The sequence below is a fragment of the Scyliorhinus torazame genome, chromosome 3, assembly GCF_047496885.1.
Source record: "Scyliorhinus torazame isolate Kashiwa2021f chromosome 3, sScyTor2.1, whole genome shotgun sequence".
Classification (NCBI taxonomy): domain Eukaryota; kingdom Metazoa; phylum Chordata; class Chondrichthyes; order Carcharhiniformes; family Scyliorhinidae; genus Scyliorhinus; species Scyliorhinus torazame.
In genome coordinates, this window is record NC_092709.1 from 33,157,849 (window position 1) to 33,182,672 (window position 24,824).

The 24,824-nt window shown below is 47.7% G+C and overlaps 2 protein-coding genes across 4 annotated transcripts in view; one reads left to right on the forward strand and one right to left on the reverse strand.

The window, feature by feature from the left end:
* Positions 1 to 16,955, reverse strand: part of LOC140408399 (serine/threonine-protein phosphatase 2A 55 kDa regulatory subunit B gamma isoform) — a 495,785-nt gene extending 478,830 nt beyond the window's left edge. The window contains exons 1-2 of the mRNA XM_072495544.1: positions 16,821 to 16,955; positions 16,596 to 16,734 (exon numbers count right to left, since the gene is read on the reverse strand). Coding sequence (XP_072351645.1) covers positions 16,596 to 16,638 — 43 coding nt within the window. The 5' untranslated portion in view covers positions 16,639 to 16,734; positions 16,821 to 16,955. The remainder of the gene's footprint in view (positions 1 to 16,595; positions 16,735 to 16,820) is intronic.
* Positions 16,956 to 17,092: 137 nt separating this feature from the next.
* The window catches only part of man2b2 (mannosidase, alpha, class 2B, member 2), an 87,075-nt gene continuing 79,343 nt past the window's right edge, over positions 17,093 to 24,824 (forward strand). The window contains exons 1-2 of one of the 3 annotated variants that reach the window (XM_072495551.1): positions 17,093 to 17,279; positions 23,497 to 23,643. In XM_072495551.1, the coding sequence (XP_072351652.1) occupies positions 17,142 to 17,279; positions 23,497 to 23,643 (285 nt within the window). In that variant the 5' untranslated portion in view covers positions 17,093 to 17,141. Of the gene's footprint in view, positions 17,280 to 21,254; positions 21,327 to 23,494; positions 23,644 to 24,110; positions 24,225 to 24,824 lie in introns of those variants that run through there. The other 2 variants (XM_072495552.1, XM_072495553.1) reach the window with 2 other exon arrangements.

Consider the following 24,824-nt stretch of genomic DNA (forward strand, 5'->3'; position numbering starts at 1 on the left):
CCTGCCTCCGAGCTCGGAGTTCGGGATTCAAATCCCACTCCAGGACTTGATGACCCAGGAAGGTGCCTTCATAACACAGCCGAGAGTCAACTTCTAAATCCTTCCGAAATTCCAAATGGCAGGTACTAAGGGTGGGAGGGATTCCTGGTCAGTCATGTGATGGATAGCCTCTACCATCGCCTTCGGGAATGGGAAATAAATGTTGGCCCACCCAGCGATACCCACATCCCACGGACGAATAAAAAATATATATCCATGGGTCCAGCCTACAACATGCACGTACAATGTATGTTGCCATTGCAACTCAGTCTGCTTGGGGAGCCGGTTGGCTGGATGGTGCCAGCAGCATGGGGTTTGATCTCCTTTTTGGCTGGGCTGGTTTCAGGACTACCTTCTTTGCTCTCGGGTGGATGCTGCCTTCAGGCAGAGAACTCAAGAAGAAGAATCTAAAGTAATTTACTTGAATTTAAAATAACTAAAGGGGGATATTTTCAATACAAAAAAAGCATAGTGGGGGGATTTCCCCCAGGTTCTTTAGGTAACAGCTTCGAAGGTGTTTCATATAGGGTTATAGATTGATAAGCCAGTTTAGCCCTCATTTAGTGCAAGATACCAACATGCAAATACAGTTAAAGCTTGTGCTAAGAATGGCTGTCGAGAGGATGGGCGGCATGGTAGCACAGTGGTTAGCACTGTTGCTTCACAGCTCCAGGGACCCAGGTTTGATTCCCGGCTTGGGTCACTGTCTGTGCGGAGTCTGCACGTTCTCCCCGTGTCTGTGTGGGTTTCGCCCGGGTGCTCCGGTTTCCTCCCACAAGTCCTGAAAGACGTGCTGTTAGGTGAATTGGACCTTCTGAATTCTCCCTGTGTACCCGAACAGGTGCCGGAATGTGGCGACTAGGGGATTTTCACAGTAACTTCATTGTAGTGTTAATGTAAACCTTGTAACACTAATAAAGATTATTATTACTAAGGGACAGATCATTACTTAAATTGTCTGCTTGCTCTCATTTAACAAAGCGGCACGGCATTTTGGTGCCTGGCACTTGAGGTTACACCCTCTCCTTACAGCAACCAACTGATTGGAAATAAACAAATCATTGCAAAAGATTTCAAGCCCCATTTAAACATATATCACCTTTTCAATTGTTTGTTTTGAAAAGGACTTTTGGGAAACATCAGGAGACTTTCAGAAACACATTGCCAAAATTCACACACTCCATCAACATTAATTTTGGAAATACTCTGAGGACTTTTATCCAGAAAGAACAGGCGATGTGTTACTCAACATTACTTTTTAAAAAAATATATATTTTATTCAAAATTTTTGGCCAACCATAACAGTACATTGTGTATCTTTTACACAGTAATATAACAATATAAATAACAATGGCCAGTTTTTTAAACAAGAAATAAATAATATATAAACAACATCCAAATTAAAAAACAAAACTAAATGGCAACTGCCTTGTCCCAAATAAATACTCTCCAAAAATACAATTCAGCAGTCCAGTATACAATTACCTATAACAACAACCCATACATATTATACTTATACACTAACATCCCTGAGAGTCCTTCTGGTTCCTCCCCCCCCCCCGCCCCCCCGGGTTGCTGCCGCTGTCTTCTTCTTTTCCATTCCCTCTATCTTTCTGTGAGTTATTCGACGAACGGTTGCCACCGCCTGGTGAACCCTTGAGCCGATCCCCTTAAGACGAACTTAATCCGTTCCAGCTTTATAAACCCTGCCATGTCATTTATCCAGGTCTCCACACCCGGGGGCTTGGCTTCCTTCCACATCAACAGTATCCTGCGCCGGGCTACTAGGGACGCAAAGGCCAAAACATCAGCCTCTTTCGCCTCCTGCACTCCCGGCTCTTCTGCAACCCCGAATATAGCCAACCCCCAGCTTGGTTCGACCTGGACCCCCACCACCTTCGAAAGCACCTTTGTCACCCCCACCCAAAACCCCTGTAGTGCCGGACATGACCAGAACATGTGGATGTGATTCACTGGGCTTCTCGAGCATCTCGCACACCTATCCTCTACTCCAAAAAATTTATTGAGCCATGCTCCAGTCATATGCGCCCTGTGTAACACCTTAAATTGTATCAGGCTTAGCCTGGCACACGAGGACGATGAGTTTACCCCACTTAGGGCATCAGCCCACAGCCCCTCCTCAATCTCCTCCCCCAGCTCTTCTTCCCATTTCCCTTTCAGCTCATCTACCATAATCTCCCCCTCGTCCCTCATTTCCCTATATATGTCTGATACCTTACCGTCCCCCACCCATGTCTTTGAGATCACTCTGTCCTGCACCTCCTGCGTTGGGAGCTGCGGGAATTCCCTCACCTGTTGCCTCGCAAAAGCCCTCAGTTGCATATACCGGAATGCATTCCCTTGGGGCAACCCATATTTTTCGGTCAGCGCTCCCAGACTTGCAAACGTCCCATCTACAAACAGATCTCTCAATTGTGTTACTCCTGCTCTTTGCCATGTTCCAAATCCCCCATCCATTCTCCCCGGAGCAAACCTATGGTTATTTCTTATCGGGGACCACACCGAGGCTGTCGTCTTTCCCCTATGCCGTCTCCACTGCCCCCAAATTTTCAGAGTAGCCACCACCGGGCTTGTGGTGTATTTCTTCGGTGAGAACGGCAACGGCGCCGTCACCATAGCTTGTAGGCTAGTCCCCCTGCAGGACGCCCTCTCCAATCTCTTCCACGCCGCTCCCTCCTCTTCTCCCATCCACTTACATACCATTGAGATATTGGCGGCCCAGTAGTACTCACTTAGGCTCGGTAGTGCCAGCCCCCCCCTATCCCTACTACGCTGCAAAAATCCCTTCCTCACTCTCGGGGTCTTCCCGGCCCACACAAAACTCATGATACTCTTCTCAATCCTTTTGAAAAAAGCCTTTGTGATCACCACCGGGAGGCACTGAAACACAAAGAGGAATCTCGGGAGGACCACCATTTTAACCGCCTGCACCCTCCCTGCCAGTGACAGGGATACCATGTCCCATCTCTTGAAGTCCTCCTCCATCTGTTCCACCAACCGCGTTAAATTTAACCTATGCAATGTACCCCAATTCTTGGCTATCTGGATCCCCAAGTAGCGAAAGTCCCTTGTTACCTTCCTCAGCAATAAGTCCTCTATTTCTCTGCTCTGCTCCCCTGGATGCACCACAAACAACTCACTTTTCCCCATGTTCAGTTTATATCCTGAAAATTCTCCAAACTCCCCAAGTATCCGCATTATCTCTGGCATCCCCTCCGCCGGGTCCGCCACATACAACAACAAATCGTCCGCATACAGAGATACCCGGTGTTCTTCTCCTCCCCTGAGTACTCCCCTCCACTTCCTGGAACCCCTCAATGCTATTGCCAGGGGCTCAATCGCCAGTGCAAACAATAATGGGGACAGAGGACATCCCTGCCTCGTCCCTCTATGGAGCCGAAAATACGCAGACCCCCGTCCATTCGTGACCACGCTCGCCATCGGGGCCCTATACAGCAGCTGTACCCATCTAATATACTCATCTCCAAAGCCAAATCTCCTCAACACCTCCCACAAATAATCCCACTCCACTCTATCAAATGCTTTCTCGGCATCCATCGCCACCACTATCTCCGCTTCCCCCTCTGGTGGGGGCATCATCATTACCCCTAGCAGCCTCCGTATATTCGTATTCAGCTGTCTCCCCTTCACAAACCCAGTTTGGTCCTCATGGACCACCCCCGGGACACAATCCTCTATCCTCATTGCCATTACCTTGGCCAGAATCTTAGCGTCTACGTTCAGGAGGGAAATAGGCCTATAGGACCCGCATTGCAGCGGGTCTTTTTCCTTCTTTAAGAGAAGCGATATCGTTGCCTCTGACATAGTCGGGGGCAGCTGTCCCCTTTCCCTCGCCTCATTAAAGGTTCTCATCAGTAGCGGGGCGAGCAAGTCCACATATTTCCTGTAAAATTCAACTGGGAATCCATCCGGTCCCGGGGCCTTCCCCGCCTGCATGCTCCTAATTCCTTTCACTACTTCCTCCATTTCGATCTGTGCTCCCAGTCCCACCCTCTCCTGCTCCTCCACCTTAGAAAATTCCAGCTGGTCCAGAAAACACATCATTCTCTCCTTCCCATCCGGGGGCTGAGCTTCATATAATCTTTCATAGAATGTCTTGAACACTCCATTCACTCTCTCCGCTCCCCGCTCCATCTCTCCCTCCTCATGCCTCACTCCCCCTATTTCCCTCGCTGCTCCCCTTTTCCTCAATTGGTGGGCCAGCAACGTGCCCGCCTTCTCCCCATATTCGTACTGTACACCCTGTGCCTTCCTCCACTGTGCCTCTGCAGTACCCGTTGTCAGCAAATCAAATTCTACGTGTAGCCTTTGCCTTTCCCTGTACAGTCCCTCCTCCGGTGCCTCCGCATATTGCCTGTCCACCCTCAGAAGTTCTTGCAGCAACCGCTCCCGTTCCCTACTCTCCTGCTTTCCTTTATGTGCCCTGATTGATATCAGCTCCCCTCTAACCACTGCCTTCAGCGCCTCCCAGACCACTCCCACCTGGACCTCCCCATTATCATTAAGTTCCAAGTACTTTTCAATACACCCCCTCACCCTTAGACACACCCCCTCATCCGCCATTAGTCCCATGTCCATTCTCCAGGGTGGACGCCGTTCTTTTTCCTCCCCTATCTCCAAGTCCACCCAGTGTGGAGCGTGATCCGAAATAGCTATAGCCGTATACTCCCCCTCACCTTCGGGACCAACGCCCTTCCCAAAACAAAAAAGTCTATTCGCGAATAAACTTTGTGGACATAGGAGAAAAACGAAAACTCCTTACTCCTAGGTCTGCTAAATCTCCATGGGTCTACTCCTCCCATCTGCTCCATAAAGTCTTTAAGCACCTTGGCTGCTGCCGGCCTCCTTCCAGTCCTGGACCTCGATCTGTCCAGCCCTGGTTCCAGCACCGTGTTAAAATCTCCACCCATTACCAACTTCCCCACCTCTAGGTCCGGGATACGTCCGAACATGCGCCTCATAAAGTTGGCATCATCCCAGTTCGGGGCATATACGTTCACTAAGACCACCGCCTCCCCCTGTAATTTGCCACTCACCATCACGTATCTGCCCCCACTATCCGCCACTATGGTCTTTTCCTCAAACATTACCCGCTTCCCCACTAGTATAGCCACCCCCCTGTTTTTCGCATCTAGCCCCGAATGAAACACGTGCCCCCCCCCATCCTTTGCGTAGTCTAACCTGGTCTATCAGTTTCAAATGCGTCTCCTGTAACATAACCACATCTGCCTTAAGTTTCTTAAGGTGTGCGAGTACCCGTGCCCTCTTTATCGGCCCGTTCAGCCCTCTCACATTCCACGTGATCAGCTGGGTTGGGGGGCTCTTTACCCCCCCCCCCTTGTCGATTAGCCATCCCCTTTTATCCAGCTCCTCACCCGGTTCCCACGCAGCTGTGTCCCCCACAGGCGGTGCCCTCCCGCCCCACCCACCCCACCCCGTACCAGCTCCCCCTTCTCCCCAGCAGCAGCAACCCAGTAAATCCCCCCTCCCACCGCCCCCCCCCCCCCGCTAGATCCCCCACTAGCGTAGTTACACCCCCCATGTTGCTCCCAGAAGTCAGCAAACTCTGGCCGACCTCGGCTTCCCCCGGTGACCTCGGCTCGCACCGTGCGACGCCCCCTCCTTCCTGCTTCCCTATTCTCGCCATAATTATCATAGCGCGGGAACAAAGCCCGCGCTTCCCTTTTGGCCCTGCCCCCAATGGCCAACGCCCCCAGCTCCTCCACCTCCCTTCCTCCCTCCCCCACCACCTGTGGAAGAGAGAAAAGTTACCAGGTCGCAGGATTAACAACATAAAAATCATCTCTCCCCCCTTTTCCCCCCCTCTTCGCCCCACCACTTTGTCTCAAACGTTCTTTTTTAATAACCCGCTTATTCCAATTTCTCTTCAACAATAAATGTCCACGCCTCATCCGCCGTTTCAAAGTAGTGGTGCTTCCCTTGATATGTGACCCACAGTCTTGCCAGCTGCAGCATTCCAAATTTAATCTTCTTTTTATGAAGCACCGCCTTGGCCCGATTAAAGCTCGCCCTCCTTCTCGCCATCTCCGCACTCCAGTCTTGATATACGCGGATCACCGCGTTCTCCCACCTACTGCTCCGAGTTTTCTTTGCCCATCTGAGGACCATCTCTCTGTCCTTAAAACGGAGGAATCTCACCACTATGGCTCTGGGAATTTCTCCTGCTCTCGGTCCTCGCGCCATCACTCGGTATGCTCCCTCCACCTCCAACGGACCCGTCGGGGCCTCCGCTCCCATTAACGAGTGCAGCATCGTGCTCACATATGCCCCGACGTCCGCCCCTTCTGCACCTTCAGGAAGACCAAGAATCCTTAAATTCTTCCTCCTCGCATTATTCTCCAGCACCTCCAGCCTTTCCACACATCGTTTATGGTGTGCCTCGTGCATCTCCGTCTTCACCACCAGGCTCTGTATATCGTCCTCGTTCTCGGCAGCCTTTGCCTTCACGACCCGAAGCTCCCGCTCCTGGGTCTTTTGCTCATCTTTTAGCCCTTCAATCGCCTGTAATATCGGGGCCAACAGCTCCTTCTTCATCTCCTTTTTAAGCTCTTCCACGCAGCGTTTCAAAAACTCGTGTTGTTCAGGGCCCCATATTAAACTGCCACCTTCCGACGCCATCTTGGTTTTTGCTTGCCTTCCTTGCCGCTGCTCTAAAGGATCCACCGCAATCCGGCCACTTTCCTCTCCTTTTTCCATCCGTATCCAGGGGGAATTCCCTTCTGGTTTACCGCACAGTACTTTTAGCCGTTAAAATTGCCGTTGGGGCTCTTATTAAGAGCCCAAAAGTCCGTTCCACCGGGAGCTGCCGAAACGTGCGACTTAGCTGGTCATCGCCGCACCCGGAAGTCGTTACTCGACATTACTGAATACCTTTTGGAATCACTTGGACAAGGGGAGTAATTGATCATCTGCATTTGCCAGGGGTCTACCGCAAGAAAACACGAGGCCAGTCACGCCAATTGTTGCAAGAGAGAGGGACAGGTGGTGGCATGCTTCCCCTACTGTGGGTTCAGCATGTCATCCCTCCTCCACTGGGACCCCCCGCTCCCACCCCCCCGCTCCCACCCCCCCGCTCCCACCCACCCCCCCCAACCCCCCCACCCCCCCCCCCCCCCCCACCCCCCCCCGCCCTGCCTCCACTAGGATCTCTGAGGATGCATTCGAGAAGCCATGCGCCCTCTCACCCAATCCCTAAGCCATCCTGAAACTTACAGTGTATGTGTGTGGAGCCCCACATAAAACGCTGCATTAACATTGTGTCTAATCTGAACCTGAGTGCTAAACCTGCATGTGTCTGCTTCAGCACCTCCAGGCAAGTTCCATATCACAGCGGTCAGCAATTAGGGTCAAAACTGCATGTTAACACCAGACTTTCAAATTGGCACTGCCCATTTAGCATCCATTTACACCTTTCCAACAAAATAATCCCAAAATAATTACTTGGGTTTACATCTTTGTTTAAAACAGACTTTTTTTACAGTGGCTGCAGGAGCAGTATGACAGCAATGGCATGATGTTACTTTAACAAAGGTTATATAGGAGTTTTACAAAGTATATCAAATAATTACTAATGCCAACTTCATTCAAATTTCTTGATTAAAAATGTGAAATTTCAAATCTGATGAAAATAACTATTCCAAAATCCCTTTCAAAGCCATGTTCTAACCAATAGACAATACGACATTGGAGCAAAATTAGGCTATTTGGCCCATCGAGTCTGCTCTGCCATTCAATCATGGCTCAAATGTTTCTCGTCCCCATTCTCTTACCTTCTCCCCAAAACCCCTGATCCCCATATTAATCATAAGGTAGATTTTACAAACAAGTTTTTTTACACGAGTTTAGATTACTGACATCACACAGATTGAGCAGCAAGGTAGCACAGTGGATATCATTGTGGCTTCACAGCACCAGGGTCCCAGGTTCGATTCCCCGCTGGGTCACTGTCTGTGTGGAGTCTGCACGTTCTCGCCGTGTCTGCGTGGGTTTCATCCGGGTGCTCCGTTTCCTCCCACAGTCCAAAAACGTGCAGGTTAGGTGGTTTGGCCATACTAAATTGCCCTTCGTGTCCAAAAAAGGTTAGGAGGGGTTATTGGGTTATGGGGATAGGGTGCAAGTGAGGGCTTAAGTGGGTCGGTGCAAACTCGATTGGCCGAATGGCTTCCTTCTGCTCTGTATGTTCTAAAAAAAATATCGGAGTACTGAACATATCATAAATGTAATATCAGGCACTAGACATGCCCATGACAAGTATAAAGCAGCCTGTCTCCTTCTGGTCTGGTGGATTCCCTTTATAATCAGGGACAACTCATGGTATTTCAAAAAGCCATCTGTAAACTCAAACCTATTTTCGAAGCATAGAATTCCTACAGTGCAGAACATAGAACATAGAACATTACAGCCCTCGATGTTGCGCCAATTTAGAGTGAAACCACTCTAAAGCCCATCTACACTATTCCCTTATCGTCCATATGTCTATCCAATGACCATCTGAATGCCCTTAGTGCTGGCGAGTCCACTACTGTTGCAGGCAGGGCATTCCATGCCCTTACTACTCTCTGAGTAAAGAACCTACCTCTGACATCTGTCCTATATCTATCTCCCCTCAATTTAAAGCTATGTCCCCTTGTGCTAGACATCACCATCCGAGGAAAAAGGCTCTCACTGTCCACCCTATCCAATCCTCTGATCATCTTGTATGCCTCAATTAAGTCACCTCTTAACCTTCTTCTCTCTAACGAAAACAGCCTCAAGTCCCTCAGCCTTTCCTCATAAGATCTTTGCTCCATACCATGCAACATTCTGGTAAATCTCCTCTGCACCCTTTCCAATGCTTCCACATCCTTCCTATAATGCGGCGACCAGAATTGCACGCAATACTCTAAATGCGGCCGCACCAGAGTTTTGTACAGCTGCAACATGACCTCATGGCTCCGAAACTCAATCCCTCTACCAATAAAAGCTAACACACCGTACGCCTTCTTAACAACCCTCTCAACCTAGGTGGCAACTTTCAGGGATCTATGTACATGGACACCGAGATCTCTCTGCTCATCCACACTGCCAAGAATCTTACCATTAGCCTGTCTTCCTGTTATTCCTTCCAAAATGAATACACCTCACACTTTTCTGCATTAAACTCCATTTGCCACCTCTCAGCCCAGCGCTGCAGCTTATATATGTCCCTCTGTAACTTGTAACATTCTTCCACACTGTCCACAACTCCACCGACTTTAGTGTCATCTGCATCATTTACTCACCCATCCTTCTACACCCTCCTCCAGGTCATTTATCAAAATGACAAACAGCAGTGGCCCCAGAACAGATCCTTGTGGTACACCACTAGTAACTGGACTCCAGTCTGAACATTTCCCATCAACCACCACCCTTTGTCTTCTTCCAGCTAGCCAATTTCTGATCCAAACTGCTAAATCACCGTGAATCCCATGCCTCCATATTTTCTGCAGTAGCCTACCGTGGGGAACCTTATCAAATGCTTTACTGAAATCCATATACACCACATCAACTGCTTTATCCTCATCCACCTGTTTGGTCACCTTCTCAAAGAACTCAATAAGGTTTGTGAGGCACGACCTACCCTTCACAAAACCGTGTTGACTATCTATAATCAAATTATTCCTTTCCAGATGATTATACATCCTATCTCTGATAAACCTTTCCAAGATTTTGCCCGCAACAGAAGTAAGGCTCACTGGTCTATAGTTACCGAGGTTGTCTCTACTCCGCTTCTTGAACAAGGGGACAACATTTGCTATCCTCCAGTCTTCTGGCACTGTTCCTGTAGACAAAGACAAAGATGACTTAAAGATAAAAGCCAAAGGCTCAGCAATCTCCTCCCTAGCTTCCCAGAGAATCCTAGGATAAATCCCATCTGGCCCAGGGGACTTATCTATTTTCACACTTTCCAGAATTGCTAACACCTCCTCTTTATGAACCTCAAGCCCTTCTAGCCTAGTAGCCTGAATCTCAGTATTCTCCTCGACAACATTGTCTTTTTCCTGTGTGAATACTGACGAAAAATATTCATTTAGCACCTCTCCTATCTCCTCGGACTCCACGCACAACTTCCCAGTACTGTCCTTGACTGGCCCTACTCTTACCCGAGTCATTCTTTTATTCCTGACATATCTATTGAAAGCTTTATGGTTATCCTACCTGCCAAAGACTTCGCATGTCCCCTCCTGGCTCTTCTTAGCTCTCTCTTTAGGTCCTTCCTCGCTAACTTGTAACTCTCGAGCGCCCTAACTGAACCTTCATGTCTCATCTTTACATAAGCCTCCTTCTCCCTCTTGACAAGTGTTTCGACTGCTTTAGTAAACCACGGATCCCCGCTCGACAACTTCCTTCCTGCCTGACAGGTACATACTTATCAAGGACACGCAGTAGCTGTTCCTTGGACAAGCTCCATATTTCCATTGTGCCCACCCCCTGCAGTTTTCCTCTCCATCCGATGCATCCTAAGTCTTGCCTCATCACATCATAATTGCCTTTCCCCCAGATATAGAACATAGAAAATACAGCACAGACCAGGCCCTTCGGCCCACAATGTTGTGCCGAACCTTTGTCCTAGATTAATCATAGATTATCATTGAATTTACAGTGCAGAAGGAGGCCATTCGGCCCTTTGAGTCTGCACCGGCTCTTGGAAAGAGCACCCTACCGAAACTCAACACCTCCACCCAACACCAAGGGCAATTCTGGACACCAAGGGCAATTTATCATGGCCAATCCACCCAACCTGCACATCTTTGGACTGTGGGAGGAAACCGGAGCACCCGGAGGAAACCCACGCAGACACGGGGAGGACGTGCAGACTCCGCACAGACAGTGACCCATATAACTCTTGCCCTGCGGTATATACCTATCCCTTTCCATCACTAAAGTAAACGTAATCGAATTGTGGTCACTATCACCAAAGTGCTCACCTACCTCCAAATCTAACATCTATCCTGGTTCATTACCCAGTACCAAATCCAATATGGCCTCACTTCTCATTGGCCTAGCTACATACTGTGTCAGGAAACCTTCCTGCACACATTGGACAAAAACAGACCCATCTAAAGTACTCGAACTATAGCGTTTCTAGTCAATATTTGGAAAGTTAAAGTCCCCCATAACAACTACCCTGTTGCTTTCGCTCCTATCCAGAATCATCTTTGCAATCCTTTCCTCTACATCTCTGGAACTTTTCGGAGGCCTATAGAAAACTTCAAACAGGGTGACCTCTCCTTTCCTGTTTCTAACCTCAGCCCATACTACCTCAGTAGACGAGTCCTCATCAAACGTCCTTTCTGCCACCGTAATACTGTCCTTGACTAACAATGCCACCCCTCCCCCTCTTTTACCACCTTCCCTGAGCTTACTGAAATATCTAAACCCCGGCACCTGCAACAACCATTCCTGTCCGTGCTCTATTCATGTCTCCGAAATGGCCACAACATCGAAGTCCCAGGTACCAACCCATGCCGCACGTTCACCCACCTTATTCCGGATGCTCTTGGCATTGAAGAAGACACACTTTAAACCACTTTCCTGCCCGCCGGTACACTCCTGCAACTTTGAAACCTTACTCTTGACCTCACTACTCTCAACCTCCTGTATACTGGAGCTACAATTCAGGTTCCCAATCCCCTGCTGAACTAGTTTAAACCTTCCCGAAGAGCATTAGCAAATTCCCCCCCCAGGATATTGGTACCCCTCTGGTCCAGGTGTAGACCATTTCGTTTGTAGAGGTCCCACCGACCCCAAAACGAGCCCCAATTATCCAGAAATCTGAAACCCTCCCTCCTGCACCATCCCTGTAGCCACGTGTCCAACTCCTCTCTCTCCCTATTCCTCGTCTCGCTAGCACGTGGCATGGGTAACAACCCAGAGATAATAACTCTGTTTGTCCTAGATCTAAGTTTCCACCCTAGCTCCCTGAATTCCTGCCTTACATCCCTATCCCTCTTCCTACCTATGTCGTTGGTTCCTATGTGGACAATGACTTGGGGCTGCTCCCCCTCCCCCTTATGGATCCCGAAAACACGATCCGAGACATCACGCACCCTGGCACCTGGGACGCAACACACCAACCGCGAGTCTCTCGTTCCCACAGAATCTCCTATCTATCCCCCTAACTATGGAGTCACCAATGACTATGCTCTACTCCTCTTCCCCCTTCCCTTCTGAGCAACAGGGACAGACTCTATGCCAGAGACCTGTACCCCGTGGCTTACCCCTGGTAAGTCGCCACCCCAACAGTATCCAAAGCGGTATACTTGGTAGTAAGGGGAACGGCCACAGGGGATCCCTGTACTGACTGCTTCCTCCCAGCCCCTCTCACCGTCACCCATCTATCTTTATTTTTCGGAGTAATTACATCCCTGAAGCTTCTATCTATGACCACCTCTGCCTCCCGAATGATCCGAAGTTCATCCAGCTCCAGCTCCAGTTCCCTAACCCGGTTTCTGAGGAGCTGGAGATGGGTGCACTTCCCACAGATGAAATCAGCAGGGACACTGACGGTGTCCCTCACCTCAAACATTCTGCAGGAGGAACATTCAGCCCTCAAGCCTACCCTGATCCTCTGAAAGAGCACCCTACCTGGGCCCACTCCCCGCCCTATCCCCGCAACCCCACCTAACCTGCATGCTGTGGGGCAATCGATCATGGCCAATCCACCTAACCTGCAGTTCTTGGGACTGTGGGAGGAAACCGGAGCACAAGGAGGAAACCCACCCTGACGCGGAGAGAAAGTGCAAACTCCACACAGTCAGTCACCCAAGGCCAGAATCGAACCCAGGTCCCTGTCAATATGAGGCAGCAATGCCAACCACTGTGCCACCGTGCCGTCCCTGTTACACATGTTGCAAAATTTGTCATATGCATCTTGGTAACAGGTTTTAAAGGAAGTCTAACACATAATTTCCAAACATTTATATATATATATACTCACGATTTGTGTGATTACAAATGAAGACAACCTGTTGCTTTCTGAATGAGGCTGCTAGTTACAAATTGCTGAGTAACCTTGGCAACAGATCCATAGGTATAAGGGGACTGATCACAAATAGTCTTATTGTGAGTGTAGCTGAGCATGTTACCAAGATTCAAATAGAAATTAATACTGCCATCCTCACTCAAAAATAGCAGGTTGCCAGATTAATAACTGAATCAATCATAAAGGCAATATGTATTTGAGAATTGTGTGCAAAGCTGTAAGCAGCCTTTCAAACTCAAGTTTTGGCAGCGGATTTCAAGGACAGCTAAAAGAACAAAACATATTGGCCAACTACCATCATCAGCCACAGGACAATTTCCATTTAATTATAAATAAATAATGTAAGTCCCAAATCATAAGATTCCCATTTGTTATTGAGTCATTAACCCCCTCCCCCACCCTCCTCAACGTCTTGTACTGACATTACTTTCTCCGCTGATGATAGAATACAGTTCTTAGGCATTTGATGAACCATACCTTACACAGCCAGATGGCTGCTGCCAAAGATCCTTACATCCTGGAAGGAAATCTGATTGATCTTTTATGCTTGGAATAGCCATGTGGACACGATTCTACATTGTTTTGGCCCACATGGCCTGTAATCAAGAGTCAATAAAATCTTTGGGCAAGATAAATGGGGTCGACTGCACTTTATTTGTGGCATGCTTTGAGTGAGTTTAGAGCTCTGAAATATTATCCAAGACACCCACGCACAATTTTGAGGCAAATCGCACTGGACGCCACATTGGAGAGGCCATTAGTGCAAACGCAGTGAATGGCTGACAGAACATAAGAAATAGGAGCAGAACTAGGCCCTTTGGCCCCTCGAGCCTGCTCCACTATTCAATAAGTTCATGGCTGATCTGATTGTGGCCTGAACTCCACTTTTCTTCCTGCCCTCCATAACCCTTCACTGCCTTGCAGATCAAAGATATGTCTAACTTAGCCTTTGAATATATTCAATGACCCAGCCTCCATCTGGGTAGAGAATTCCAAAAAAATGATGACCGTCCAAAAGACGAAATTCCTGCTCATCTCAGTCTTAAATAGGAGACCCCTTATTATTGTGTCCCCCTAGATCTAGATTTCCCTTTGAGGTCAAGCCCCCTTAGAATCTTATGTGCTTTGATAAGATCATCTCACATTCTTTAAATTCTGGCTCCATCTATTCAACCTTTTCTCAGAAGGCAAACCTCTCATTCCAGGAATCACCCGAGTGAACCTTCCTTGAACTGCCTCCAATGCAAGTATGTCTTTCTTTAATTAAGGAGACTAAAACTATACCCAGCGCTCTAGGCGTGGTCTCACTAACCCACCTTGTACAGTTGCAGTAAGACTTCTCAACATTTATACTGCACTCCACCCTTGCAATAAAGGCCAACATTCCATTTTCCAAACTAAATATGCAGAGCAGGAAGGTCAGGGCGCCAATGATGTCAACTGCGCAATTCTGGAGGTCAATTCACCAACTAATGCCTGGTGTTAACTCTGTACAGTTCAGTCCACATTCAGCAGCAGTGAGGAACATCACCAGCACTATTGAAAGAGATCACTGACTACTTACAATTGCTGATTGATTTCTTCTGGCTGTTTCTTCAATTCTACAAGTGTTTGCTGCTTTAGTTCTTTCAGGTTGCAAAAGCCTCCAAGGAATGATGTGACAGATGCTGAAAGACTTTATACTGACTTCAAGTCCTCACTGAAATCTGCCACCTGCAGTAATGACAATGTGATGCAAGAGTATGGCTGGGGCGATTAGCTTTGCTGCATTCAGTTCCTGCCAGACTGGGGCTGGAGCGTTTGCAACATCTCACAGTTTGTCATTCTATGAATTTTTTTCAGGGAATTTCTCACTGAGGCTCCTGACTTGTATCATCCAGAGAGCAAGAAGTGAAGTACGTGGCTTCATTTAGATTGCAGACTTCCCCAGGTGCTGCATGTTCATTCTGTCCGATTGAGGAACGTAAAGGGACTCCGCATCCTCATCACCCAGCTGGCCTGCGACCATATGCAATGAATCTTGCAAGTCAGTGCCCAGGGAGTATCCTGGCAGCAGTCATGTTGCCTTCATTCTGGGGCAATCAACTGTGCCAATTGCATTTGAGCCGCCATAGCAAAGCAAAAGGTGGCTTCTGAGCGACAAGGGCTATCAGCTGAACACATGACATGCTGCCATGCGAAATGTGTGTCAACTGTGTATACAATGAAAGACATGCTTCCATGTGAAATGTGTGTGCTACGTGTATACAATGAGACATGCTGCCATGTGAAATGTGATTGAGCGGATCATTGACACTCTGGTGAAATGCTTCTGCTGCCTGTCTGCTCTGGAGGAGCCCTTCAGCGCTTGGCAGAATGGGCATTGAGACTCATGGTGGTCCACCATCTCACCATCATGAAGGAAGAACCCTTGTCACCAGCTATCCATCAAGCTGAGGAGCAGGAGCACGAGGAGGGATGCAGTGGAAGAGGAAAGAAAAACACAATCTAGACAGACCCCTTTCTGGCCGGGCATTTTGTGATGTACTCATTCAAGTGCGATACCAGTAACTTCCATCCCCATTCCCCAACAACTTATCTTTCACATTCCAGTCTTAAATGACTGACCCTCAGGTTGTGCCCTGGCGATCTACATTTGTCAGCAACAGGAAACAATCCTGTCAAGTCCTGAGTTTGTTGATAGGTGAATGTTGGGGCTATGGTGATTTGTGCAATGTCCGAGGCTGGTGGTGCGTGCCATCAGGATATGCCATTTGAAAATGCAGTCACTGATTTTGACTACTACTGTGAGGTCATCGAATCCCTTGCAATGGTTCAGGTCCTCGGAGTTTGACCTCTATGACCTTTTGATTCTGTCCGGATGGGCCTGGACATAGGAAGAAACTGATCCCTTTGAGAGAAGGGTTGAGAACAGAGCATTGAGTAAAGGCAATTGGCAAAAGAACCAAAGGTGACGTAAGGAAAAACTTTTTGACACAATGAACAGATCTGGAATTCGCTGCCGAAGAGGGTGGGTGAGGCAAATTGAATTGTGGCTTTCAAAAGGAATTGGCTAATTAGCTGAATCGGGGGAAAAAAATGATGTGGTTATGGGGGGGGGGGGGGGGGGGGAGGCAGTGGGATGGCTCAGTTGCTCTAGCACAGACATGACAGGCTGAATGGTCTCCTCTGCTGTAACCATCTTTTTTTTCCATTCATTCATGGGATGTGGGTGTCTCTGGCCGGGCCAGCATTTACTGCCCTTCCCAAATTGCCTTTGAATTGAAGGGTTTGCTTGGCCATTTCAGAGGGCAGTTAAGAGTCAACCACTTTGTTGTGGTCTGGAGTCACATGCGGGCCAGGCCAAGTCAAGAGGGCAGATTTCCTTCCCTGGAGGACATTAGTGAACAAGATGACCTATTTAACTACAATCGACACTTCCATGATTCTGATGATCAGGTACGAACGGAAGAAAACAGATCACCTTATCTGATTTACCTTATATATTTACCCTGGGAGTTGGTTTCAATTGATTCGCACTGGACGAGATGCATTCCTTTTGCTCCCGTTCTGTCACCTCTCTTTCAGGGCAGCAACAGAAGCTCCAATCACTCGGTGGACAGCATCAAAACACGGAGGGCGCTCTTTTTCTTAACAAAAAAAAAACCCATTTGAAATAAAATGGAACATGAATGTACATTCCATCGTGGCTTTTTTCAGCCTGAGTTCAACACACCTGTCGATTGGACATTAGAACTGACAGGATGAGGGGGGGTTGGACATTTGTGAACACACGTTTCGAATTCAGCAATTTGGATAACCGCACATCGATATTTCTAAATGGGTAATAGGGGCGCGCCGAGTCCGATTCAACATTTAAAACCCATCACCCGTGTGGGAACAGCTCCCCCTCTCAGGGAGGGTGTCCGTCCTCAGCCTTTAATCGCTGTTCGGGCTGACAAGTTGTCCCCTGGCGCAATTGGGCTACGAGTCTTTCCGTCATCAATTGTTGCCTCCACCCCTACCCAAGAAGGCGGAAGGGAGGCCGGCTGAGACTATGCCAGGAGTTCCACACATTGTGACTGTCTCCACCCTGGGGATGTTGCTGTGTCTCCAGCTCGGGGGGACCTCCGCCACCCAGGCTTTTGTCATCGCTCACAGTCACATGGACGTCGGCTGGGTTTACACTGTCCAGGTACACAGCCCGGCCCGGCCAGCAGTGCACCGGCCTCCCCGCCCTGCCCTGCCCTGCTCCCGGTCAGACCGCCTCTTCCCCACAACCAGAACAGGAATCCCTGCTTGAAATCCCGTAGCTTTTTTGTGATCCCACTAAATCTCCTTCCTCGTAAACCGGACGCGTATCCCAGCCTGTGAATGTGGAACTGGGCTGGCATTTATGCGACCTGCAGGTTTCAAAGGGCTTCCTATGAAGTGTGGTCACTTGTTCACAATTGGGGAAGAGGGGAGTAACTGTAAACCCCCCCCCCCCCCCCCCCCATTCCAACAATATTGTCAGAATGACCTGCCCTATCTGCATTTTGTCATGTTGATGGAGCGGGTACATGAGGTACAGGGATAACTACCATGCTCTTCTTCAAAATAATGCCTGGAATCTTTTACATTCACCTGAGCAGGCAGAGGCATTGGTTTAACATCTATGGGGGGGGGGGGGGGGGGGACTGTGGTGCAGTGTTAATGGGGACCGGTTTAGCAAAGTTGGCTGGTTCATGATCGAGAGCGAGGCCAACAGGTTCAATTCCTGTACAAGCTGAGGTTATTCATGCCTTCTCTTCCTTTTTTTTTCATTTTTAAATAATTTTTATTATAAATTTAGAGTACCCAATTTTTTTCTTCAATTAAGGGGCAATTTAGCGTGGCCAATCCACCTACCCTGCACATCTTTGGGCTGAGGGGGTGAAACCCACGCAGACATGGGGAGAATGTGCAAACTCCATACGGACAGGGACCCAGGGCCGGGATTCGAACCCAGGTCCTCAGCGCCACAGTCCCAGTGCTAACCACTGTGACACATGCTGCCCCATATTCATGCCTTCTCAATCTTGCCCCTTGCCTGAGGTATCCACAGGTAAATCACCACCAGTCAGCTCTCCCCCTCAAAGGGGAACTATGGTCATCCGGGACTATGACAACATTACTGTTATGTCACTGGGCGAGTAATCCAGAGGGTCAGGCTAATGCCGTGGGGACTTGAGTCCAAATTCCACAATGACAACTGGCGCAATTTAAATTCATTGAATAAATCTGGAATATAAAGCCCATCACAGTTAATGATGAAACTATCAATGATTGCTTTAAAAGCTCATTTGTTTCGGGAAAGAAACCACCACATGTGACTCAAGTTCCACAGACTCCTAACTGCCCCTGCACGCTGAATGCTGCACAGGAGTGTGGGCTTTGCATTTTGCAGAGTGGAGCTTGAACCCAGAACCTTGTGACTCCGAGACGAGAGTTCCCCCAACCGAGCCACAACTGACATCCTGTGATGCCATGTTGCGCGATTTCAGCGTTTTCTTTACGTCTGACAACTAAACTTGACCAATCCCCATATTTCAAATAAGATAAGGCAAGTTAATACCGTGCAGTTTAACGCCATCTCCACAATCTCATTGTTCGACAGATCATGTTTGTTGCTATAAAATTACTTTTATTAGATTTTTAACTTGCATTTTTATTGTAAATAGTGCCACAATGTATACTCGGCTCTGAAATGATCATTGCCCTGATTGGTAACTATAAGAACACAAAATTTTGCTGAAAGCGGCAACCTTACGCTGCAGATAGCAACTGGTGGTGAATGTGCAGACATTCAGATCTTATAATTTGATGGCCAGACTGGAGTGAGCCCAGGGAATCAGATGCATAGTGGACCACTTCTTGAGCGCCATATAGAATTAAGTCATCCTTCTACTTGGGTCAAGATTATTGATGGAGCAGGCGCCCAATTTCCATCCTTAACTAGTGGCTAAAATATTCTGTGACACACTATCAGAACAAGGGGTTGGAGTACAGGAATAAGAGAGTCTTGCTATTCAATCACACCTTGAGTACGGTGTATAGCTTTGGTCTCCATAAGGAGAGTATGCTTGCATTGGAAGTGGCACAGCAAAGGTTCAGTAGTTTCATTTTGAAAAAAAATCATTCAAGGGATGTATGTGAATGTTGCTGATTGGGCCAGCATTTATTGCCCATGCCTAATTGCCCTTGAACTGAGTGGCTTACCAGGCCATTTCAGTGGGCAGTAAGACTCACAGTGTGGGTCTGGAGTCACAGGTCGGCCTAAAGGACATTAGTGAACCATATGGGTTTTTAATCACGTCACAATGCAAGCTGATATTTGCGAGGGTATCCCAACTTGGTTCATGGGGGTGTTTAGTTTTGTTTTGGTGTGAGGAGACAAGTGAAACCCCAGTGAGAGTAAACAGCCGAATTGTTGTGTCACAATTATTAAAAACTATTTATTAAAGTAAAGAAAAGACAAGTACACACGAACGGGACTACTCTGTTCTCACACATTTAACATGCGTGAATTAGAATCATAGAATCGCTACAATGCAGAAGGAGGCCATTCGGCCCATCGTGTGTGCACCAACCCCCGGAAAGAGCACCCTACCTAGGCCCATGCCCCAACCCTATCACCCTTCCGTAACCCAGTAACCCCCTCACCTTTTGGACTCTAAGGGGCAATTTTAACATGGCCAATCCACCTAACCTGCACATCCTTGGACTATGCGAGGAAATCGAAGCACCCAGAGGGAACCCACCAGGAGAACATACAAACTCCACACAGGCAGGCCAGAATTGGGGTCCTTGGCACTTTGAGATGCTAGCCACCGTGTCGTTACTAATGCACACAGTTTACATGGAACACATAGCAATGGCTTTAATGGTCATTATTTGGCCCTTTTAATTCCAGACTTTGTATTGAATTCAAATTTCACCATCTCCTATAGTGGGATTCGAACTCAGGGCACCTGAGACCTCTGGATTGCTAGTCCAGTGACAATACCACCATGTCACCACTAGGAAGCTGAGTAAATTGGGCCTACATTTCCTGGAGTTTAGAAGAATGGGAGGTAATCTCTCTGAAACACACAGGACTCTGAAACAGCTTGGCAGGGTTGGCATCAAGAGGTTGTTTCTCTGTTTTGAGACTAAGTAAGATGGTGGGAGGCTCTGGCCTTTCCAGTGGTCAGAATAGCGTGATCCCATGCCAGATTCAGGAAGATCATTAATTATGCACAAGTGATTGGTTCACCTACCATCAGTTGGAGGGTTCAAAGGACCTGTCGCCATATTTAAACACCAATTCAGCACACTCTTATCACAATCTCCAGCCCAGCTGTCTTCACCAGACTGTGCATGATGTCAGCAACCCCGAGGAAAAAGATGAGCAACCTCAAGAAGAAGTCGATTCAACTCTCACTCCACTCCCGGTAGAACTTTGGACCTTTATTGCGGTGGCTGCATGTGCCCCATGGCACAGTGCTGTCCAGATAGACACAGGTGTGGGGCACCAGGGGGAAGGTGCCCCCTGTACTCCCCAACCCCAGGCACAGTACTAATCTGATCCGGTGATCTGATCCGGTGACACGTGGCTCCGTGGGTCCAGCAGCACAGTGTTTTCCATGAAGGCTAGCTCAGCATGGAGATGGAGGGCAGGAGCCGGCCTGCCTCAGCAGAGTAGTGTTCAGCACATCAGGAGCAGCGCAACACCCTGGCAGCATGTTGGTGCACTCACCTCAAAGGCTCTTGCAAACTGAGGACCACCTTATGCACGCCACTCTTTATCAATCGAGTTTTAGACTGATGCAAGGGCATGACGCTAGATTGGAAGAACTGGCAGGATGCTGGTGAGCAGCTATTTTAATGAGCATGCGTGAGATGTAAATGAATGCAAACGGTGTTCGGACGAAGAAGAGCAGGGCGGTTAATCCTGGTGACTTGGCCAATATTTATCTCTCATTCAACCTCACAAAAAATGGATTATCTGGTTAATATTTTGTAGCTGTTCTTGGGATCTTGATGTGCACCAATTGGCTGCCATATTTTCTACATTACAGCAGTGTACAATTTGGCTGTAGAGCACTTTAAGATGCTAGGTAGTTGTGAAAGATGATTTACAACTGCAAGTTTTTCTGTTTTTCCTTCACAGATAAGATTTTTGTAATTTCCTGTCAGGTGTTTAGAACGGTGTTGAGTGTAACAGTCAGAAAAGCTCAAGGTGAATATAGCTCCATGTTGCTGCATTTAAATTAATTTTTTTAGTTCACCTTGAATGAATATTACATAATGCAAGCACAGAGGCAACCTATTTGGCCCAAAAGGAGTGCCGGAGTTTATGCTTTCTGCCCATCTTATTTAATCTAACCCCATCAGCACAACGTATTTCTGTAAATCTAAGTTCCCCTTCAATGGATTCGTGCTATTTGTTTCAAAGACTCCATGTTCCTCATTTTTACCATTCTTTGGGTAAAGACGTTTCTCTTCAATTCCTGACTGGATTTATTAATGGCTGTCTTTGTTTATGGCCCCTACCTTTGGACTCTCCTCCTAATGGAAACATCTCTTCACACCAGGGGCGAAATTCTCCTACCCGCCCCGCCACATTTCTGCGCCGACCGGCCGGCGGGAGTCTCCGTAACACCGGCCGGTCAATGGGGTTTCCCATTGTGGGGCACCCCCACGCCGTCGGGAAACCCCCGAGCGCCGGCAGAACGGAGACTCCCGCCGACGGAGAATGACGCCCCTGGTCTGTCAAAGCCCTTGAACATTTTAAAGGTCTCTTATTAGGTTGCCTCTCACTCTTCTGGGCGACGTTTGCATGGTCTGCATTTTGTGCATTCTATTTCATGACGCAGAGTGCAAAGCAGTGTGTAGGACTTAAAAGGACAAATGTCTTCACAAAGGAAGGCTTGGAGCAATAAAAGGTAATAATTAAACCCAGTACCCTTGATGTGGGTACACAGTCAGCTGAAGGCCCTGCTGTCTGTAAAGTGTTTAAAAACATAAATATTTATGCCTTTTTAAAAATTATACCATTTACAGATGATGCATTTGACTGTTTATGTTATGATTATTAATAGCTTTTTAAAATAAACTGACTGATTGAAAATCAGCCTTCTCTAGAATCTATAAAACTGTGTGGTCATATACGGCAGTGACTTCAGTTTTCATATTCTTTCATTCTTTCAAATGTACTGGGCTTTCTGTTTTTCATTTTATCTGCATCTGTTTCTGGTTTTGATCTACCCTGAGTTGAAAGAGCTTTCTCTGCATGCCTTAATGCTGTGACTAATCTTGGCGACCTTGGTGCTGACACTCGTGTCTACGAAGGAAACACTCCATTTCCCAGCATCGTCATCTTCCTTCTGAGGGTAAATTTCACAAAGTTGAAGAATATATTTTTCAGTAGTAAGCTCGGCTGCCTCACGGCGCCAGGGACCCGGGTTCAGTTCCAACCTTGGGTCACTGTCTGTGTGGAGTTTGGATGTTCTCCCTGTGGCTGCGTGGGCTTCCTCCGGGTGCTCCGGTTTCCCCCCGCAGTCCAAAGATTTGCAGGTTAGGTGAATTGGCCAAGATAAATTGCCCCATGGGTGTCCAATGATCTCTAGGTTAGGTTAAGGGGTTATTGGGATAGGGCGGGGGTGTGGGCCTTGGTGAAGTGCTCTTTCAGAGAGGCGGTGCAGACTTGATGGACAGAATGGCCTCCTTCTGCATTGTAGGGAATCTATAAACCAGTTTTGCCATTTTGCATTGGGAATGCAGCTCAACCCTTCTGCATTTATTTACGTCATTACTACACCAATATGTACCAGCGCGCAATTCCTTTCCCCATTTTCAATTATTGCTAACTCATCTTCCAAATTTAATTCATTGCATTTAAGGTGGACACCATGATGGAGGTCCCAGTAGTTCAAAGGTAAAGACATGGAATGTGGAATTGCTGTACGCCAGGCTCATGGTGAATACTCAGCTGATTTATCACTGCCCACCGATCTTCCTTCCATTAAAATTCCTGTGACGATGGTTTATACCCATTTCCTAATCTCACTGTAGCGTTCGCTTGGTGTGGGATAAAAAATCTTTGCCATACTTTCCAAGTCAATGGTAAGTAAAAAGTGGTGCTCCAAAAAGTCAGCTGCCAATTCCCTATCAACCCGTTTAGCACCACTGGCACAGATAGATCTATCTGAGCCCCACTCTCTCTTGAATTATGCAGGGTGAACAGTGATTCAATCCCCGGGATGTGCTGAAATATCCAAGGTTGCTGTTGGAAAGATGTTACTAATGGTGCAAGAGGATTGCCAGTTTACTGGTGGTAATCTTTGCCGTGTACTAGTTTTGGAAAAATTACCTCTAAACTGATGACTAGTTTATTATCTCTTTAACAGGAGAGCATGCATGCATATGCAGCCAACGTTTACACAACTGTCGTGGAAGAACTGATAAAGGGGAAACAGCGGAAGTTTATTGTGGTAGAGCAGGAGTTCTTTCGGCTCTGGTGGGACAAGGTGGCCACTGACGCACAAAAAGAACAGGTAATGGGAGAAATTTGGGACAAGTGTCCTCTTATTTTTCAAGTGTCCTCTTATAACGGGCTTATCATTGAACCCTACAACCACAAAAACAGGCCAGTTGACTTAGGTGGTGGAAACAGATTAAACAGTAATTGGATAAATAGTTGGGGAGAAGAAAATTACAGTGTCATGTAGAAAGCTGAAGGGAAGTGGGACTAATTGGATAGCTCTTTGAAAGAGCTAGTGCAAGCATGATGGCTCAATTAACCTACTTGTGTGCTGTAAGAATGTATGACTACACCAGAGCTATCTCGTTGGACCTCACTCTCCTGTACACTGCCCATTTCTTTTGATAGTTCTCTTTATTTAATCAGCCATCTAATTCTCCTTTTTAAAAAAACAAAACAATGTATCAACTCTAAAAAATGGTTTAGGGCTGAATATTTTGTATCTTAATTATGCTTTTCTCTTTTTTGGACAAAACCCAGGCCTCATCTGCCCCTTCATGTTGATGCACAGGATCCCAGAGCACTATTGGAAGATGAGGAAAGGGCTGTCTCCCATCTTCCCAGTTGGCTTGGCCAATATCTATCCCACAACTGGTATCATTTTATTTTTATATTCTGACACCTCTGGAGTGCGATCTTCGGACCGGGACCTTAGGGCGGAATCACTCCAATTAGAATTGCTTCCCATGCACTAGTGGCAGTTCAATTGCTACTTGCCATCAGCCTACTGTCAGAATGTTTCCGCCTTCAATGAGGAAGGAGTGCTACTTGAGTCAGTGTGGTGAACACCAATTCAGCCGATAATCCCGCAGTCCGAATTTACTGCCCGTCTAAGGTGCATGCACCACCAAATTCAAGGGATGAGGGAAGAGTATGAGGTCCCATGGCCAGCAAGCCTAACCATGAGACTGGCCACCCACTTGGTGAGCTGTTATTGGCAACAGCTTACCATGGCCCACACATAGAAGATTCTCTTTGTGGGGCCAAATGGTGAAACTGAAGGGGGTTAATGCACGAGGTTAGCTCTGCTGGCTGGGCAGCTGGTTCATGATGCAGAGTGAGGACAACAGCGCAGGTTTAATTCCTGTACCGGCTGAGGTTATTCATGAAGGCCCTGTTCCGGGTATGGTTAACCTCAGGTTAAATCACCACCAGTCAGCTCTCCCCCCTCAAAGTGGAAAGCAGCCAATGGTC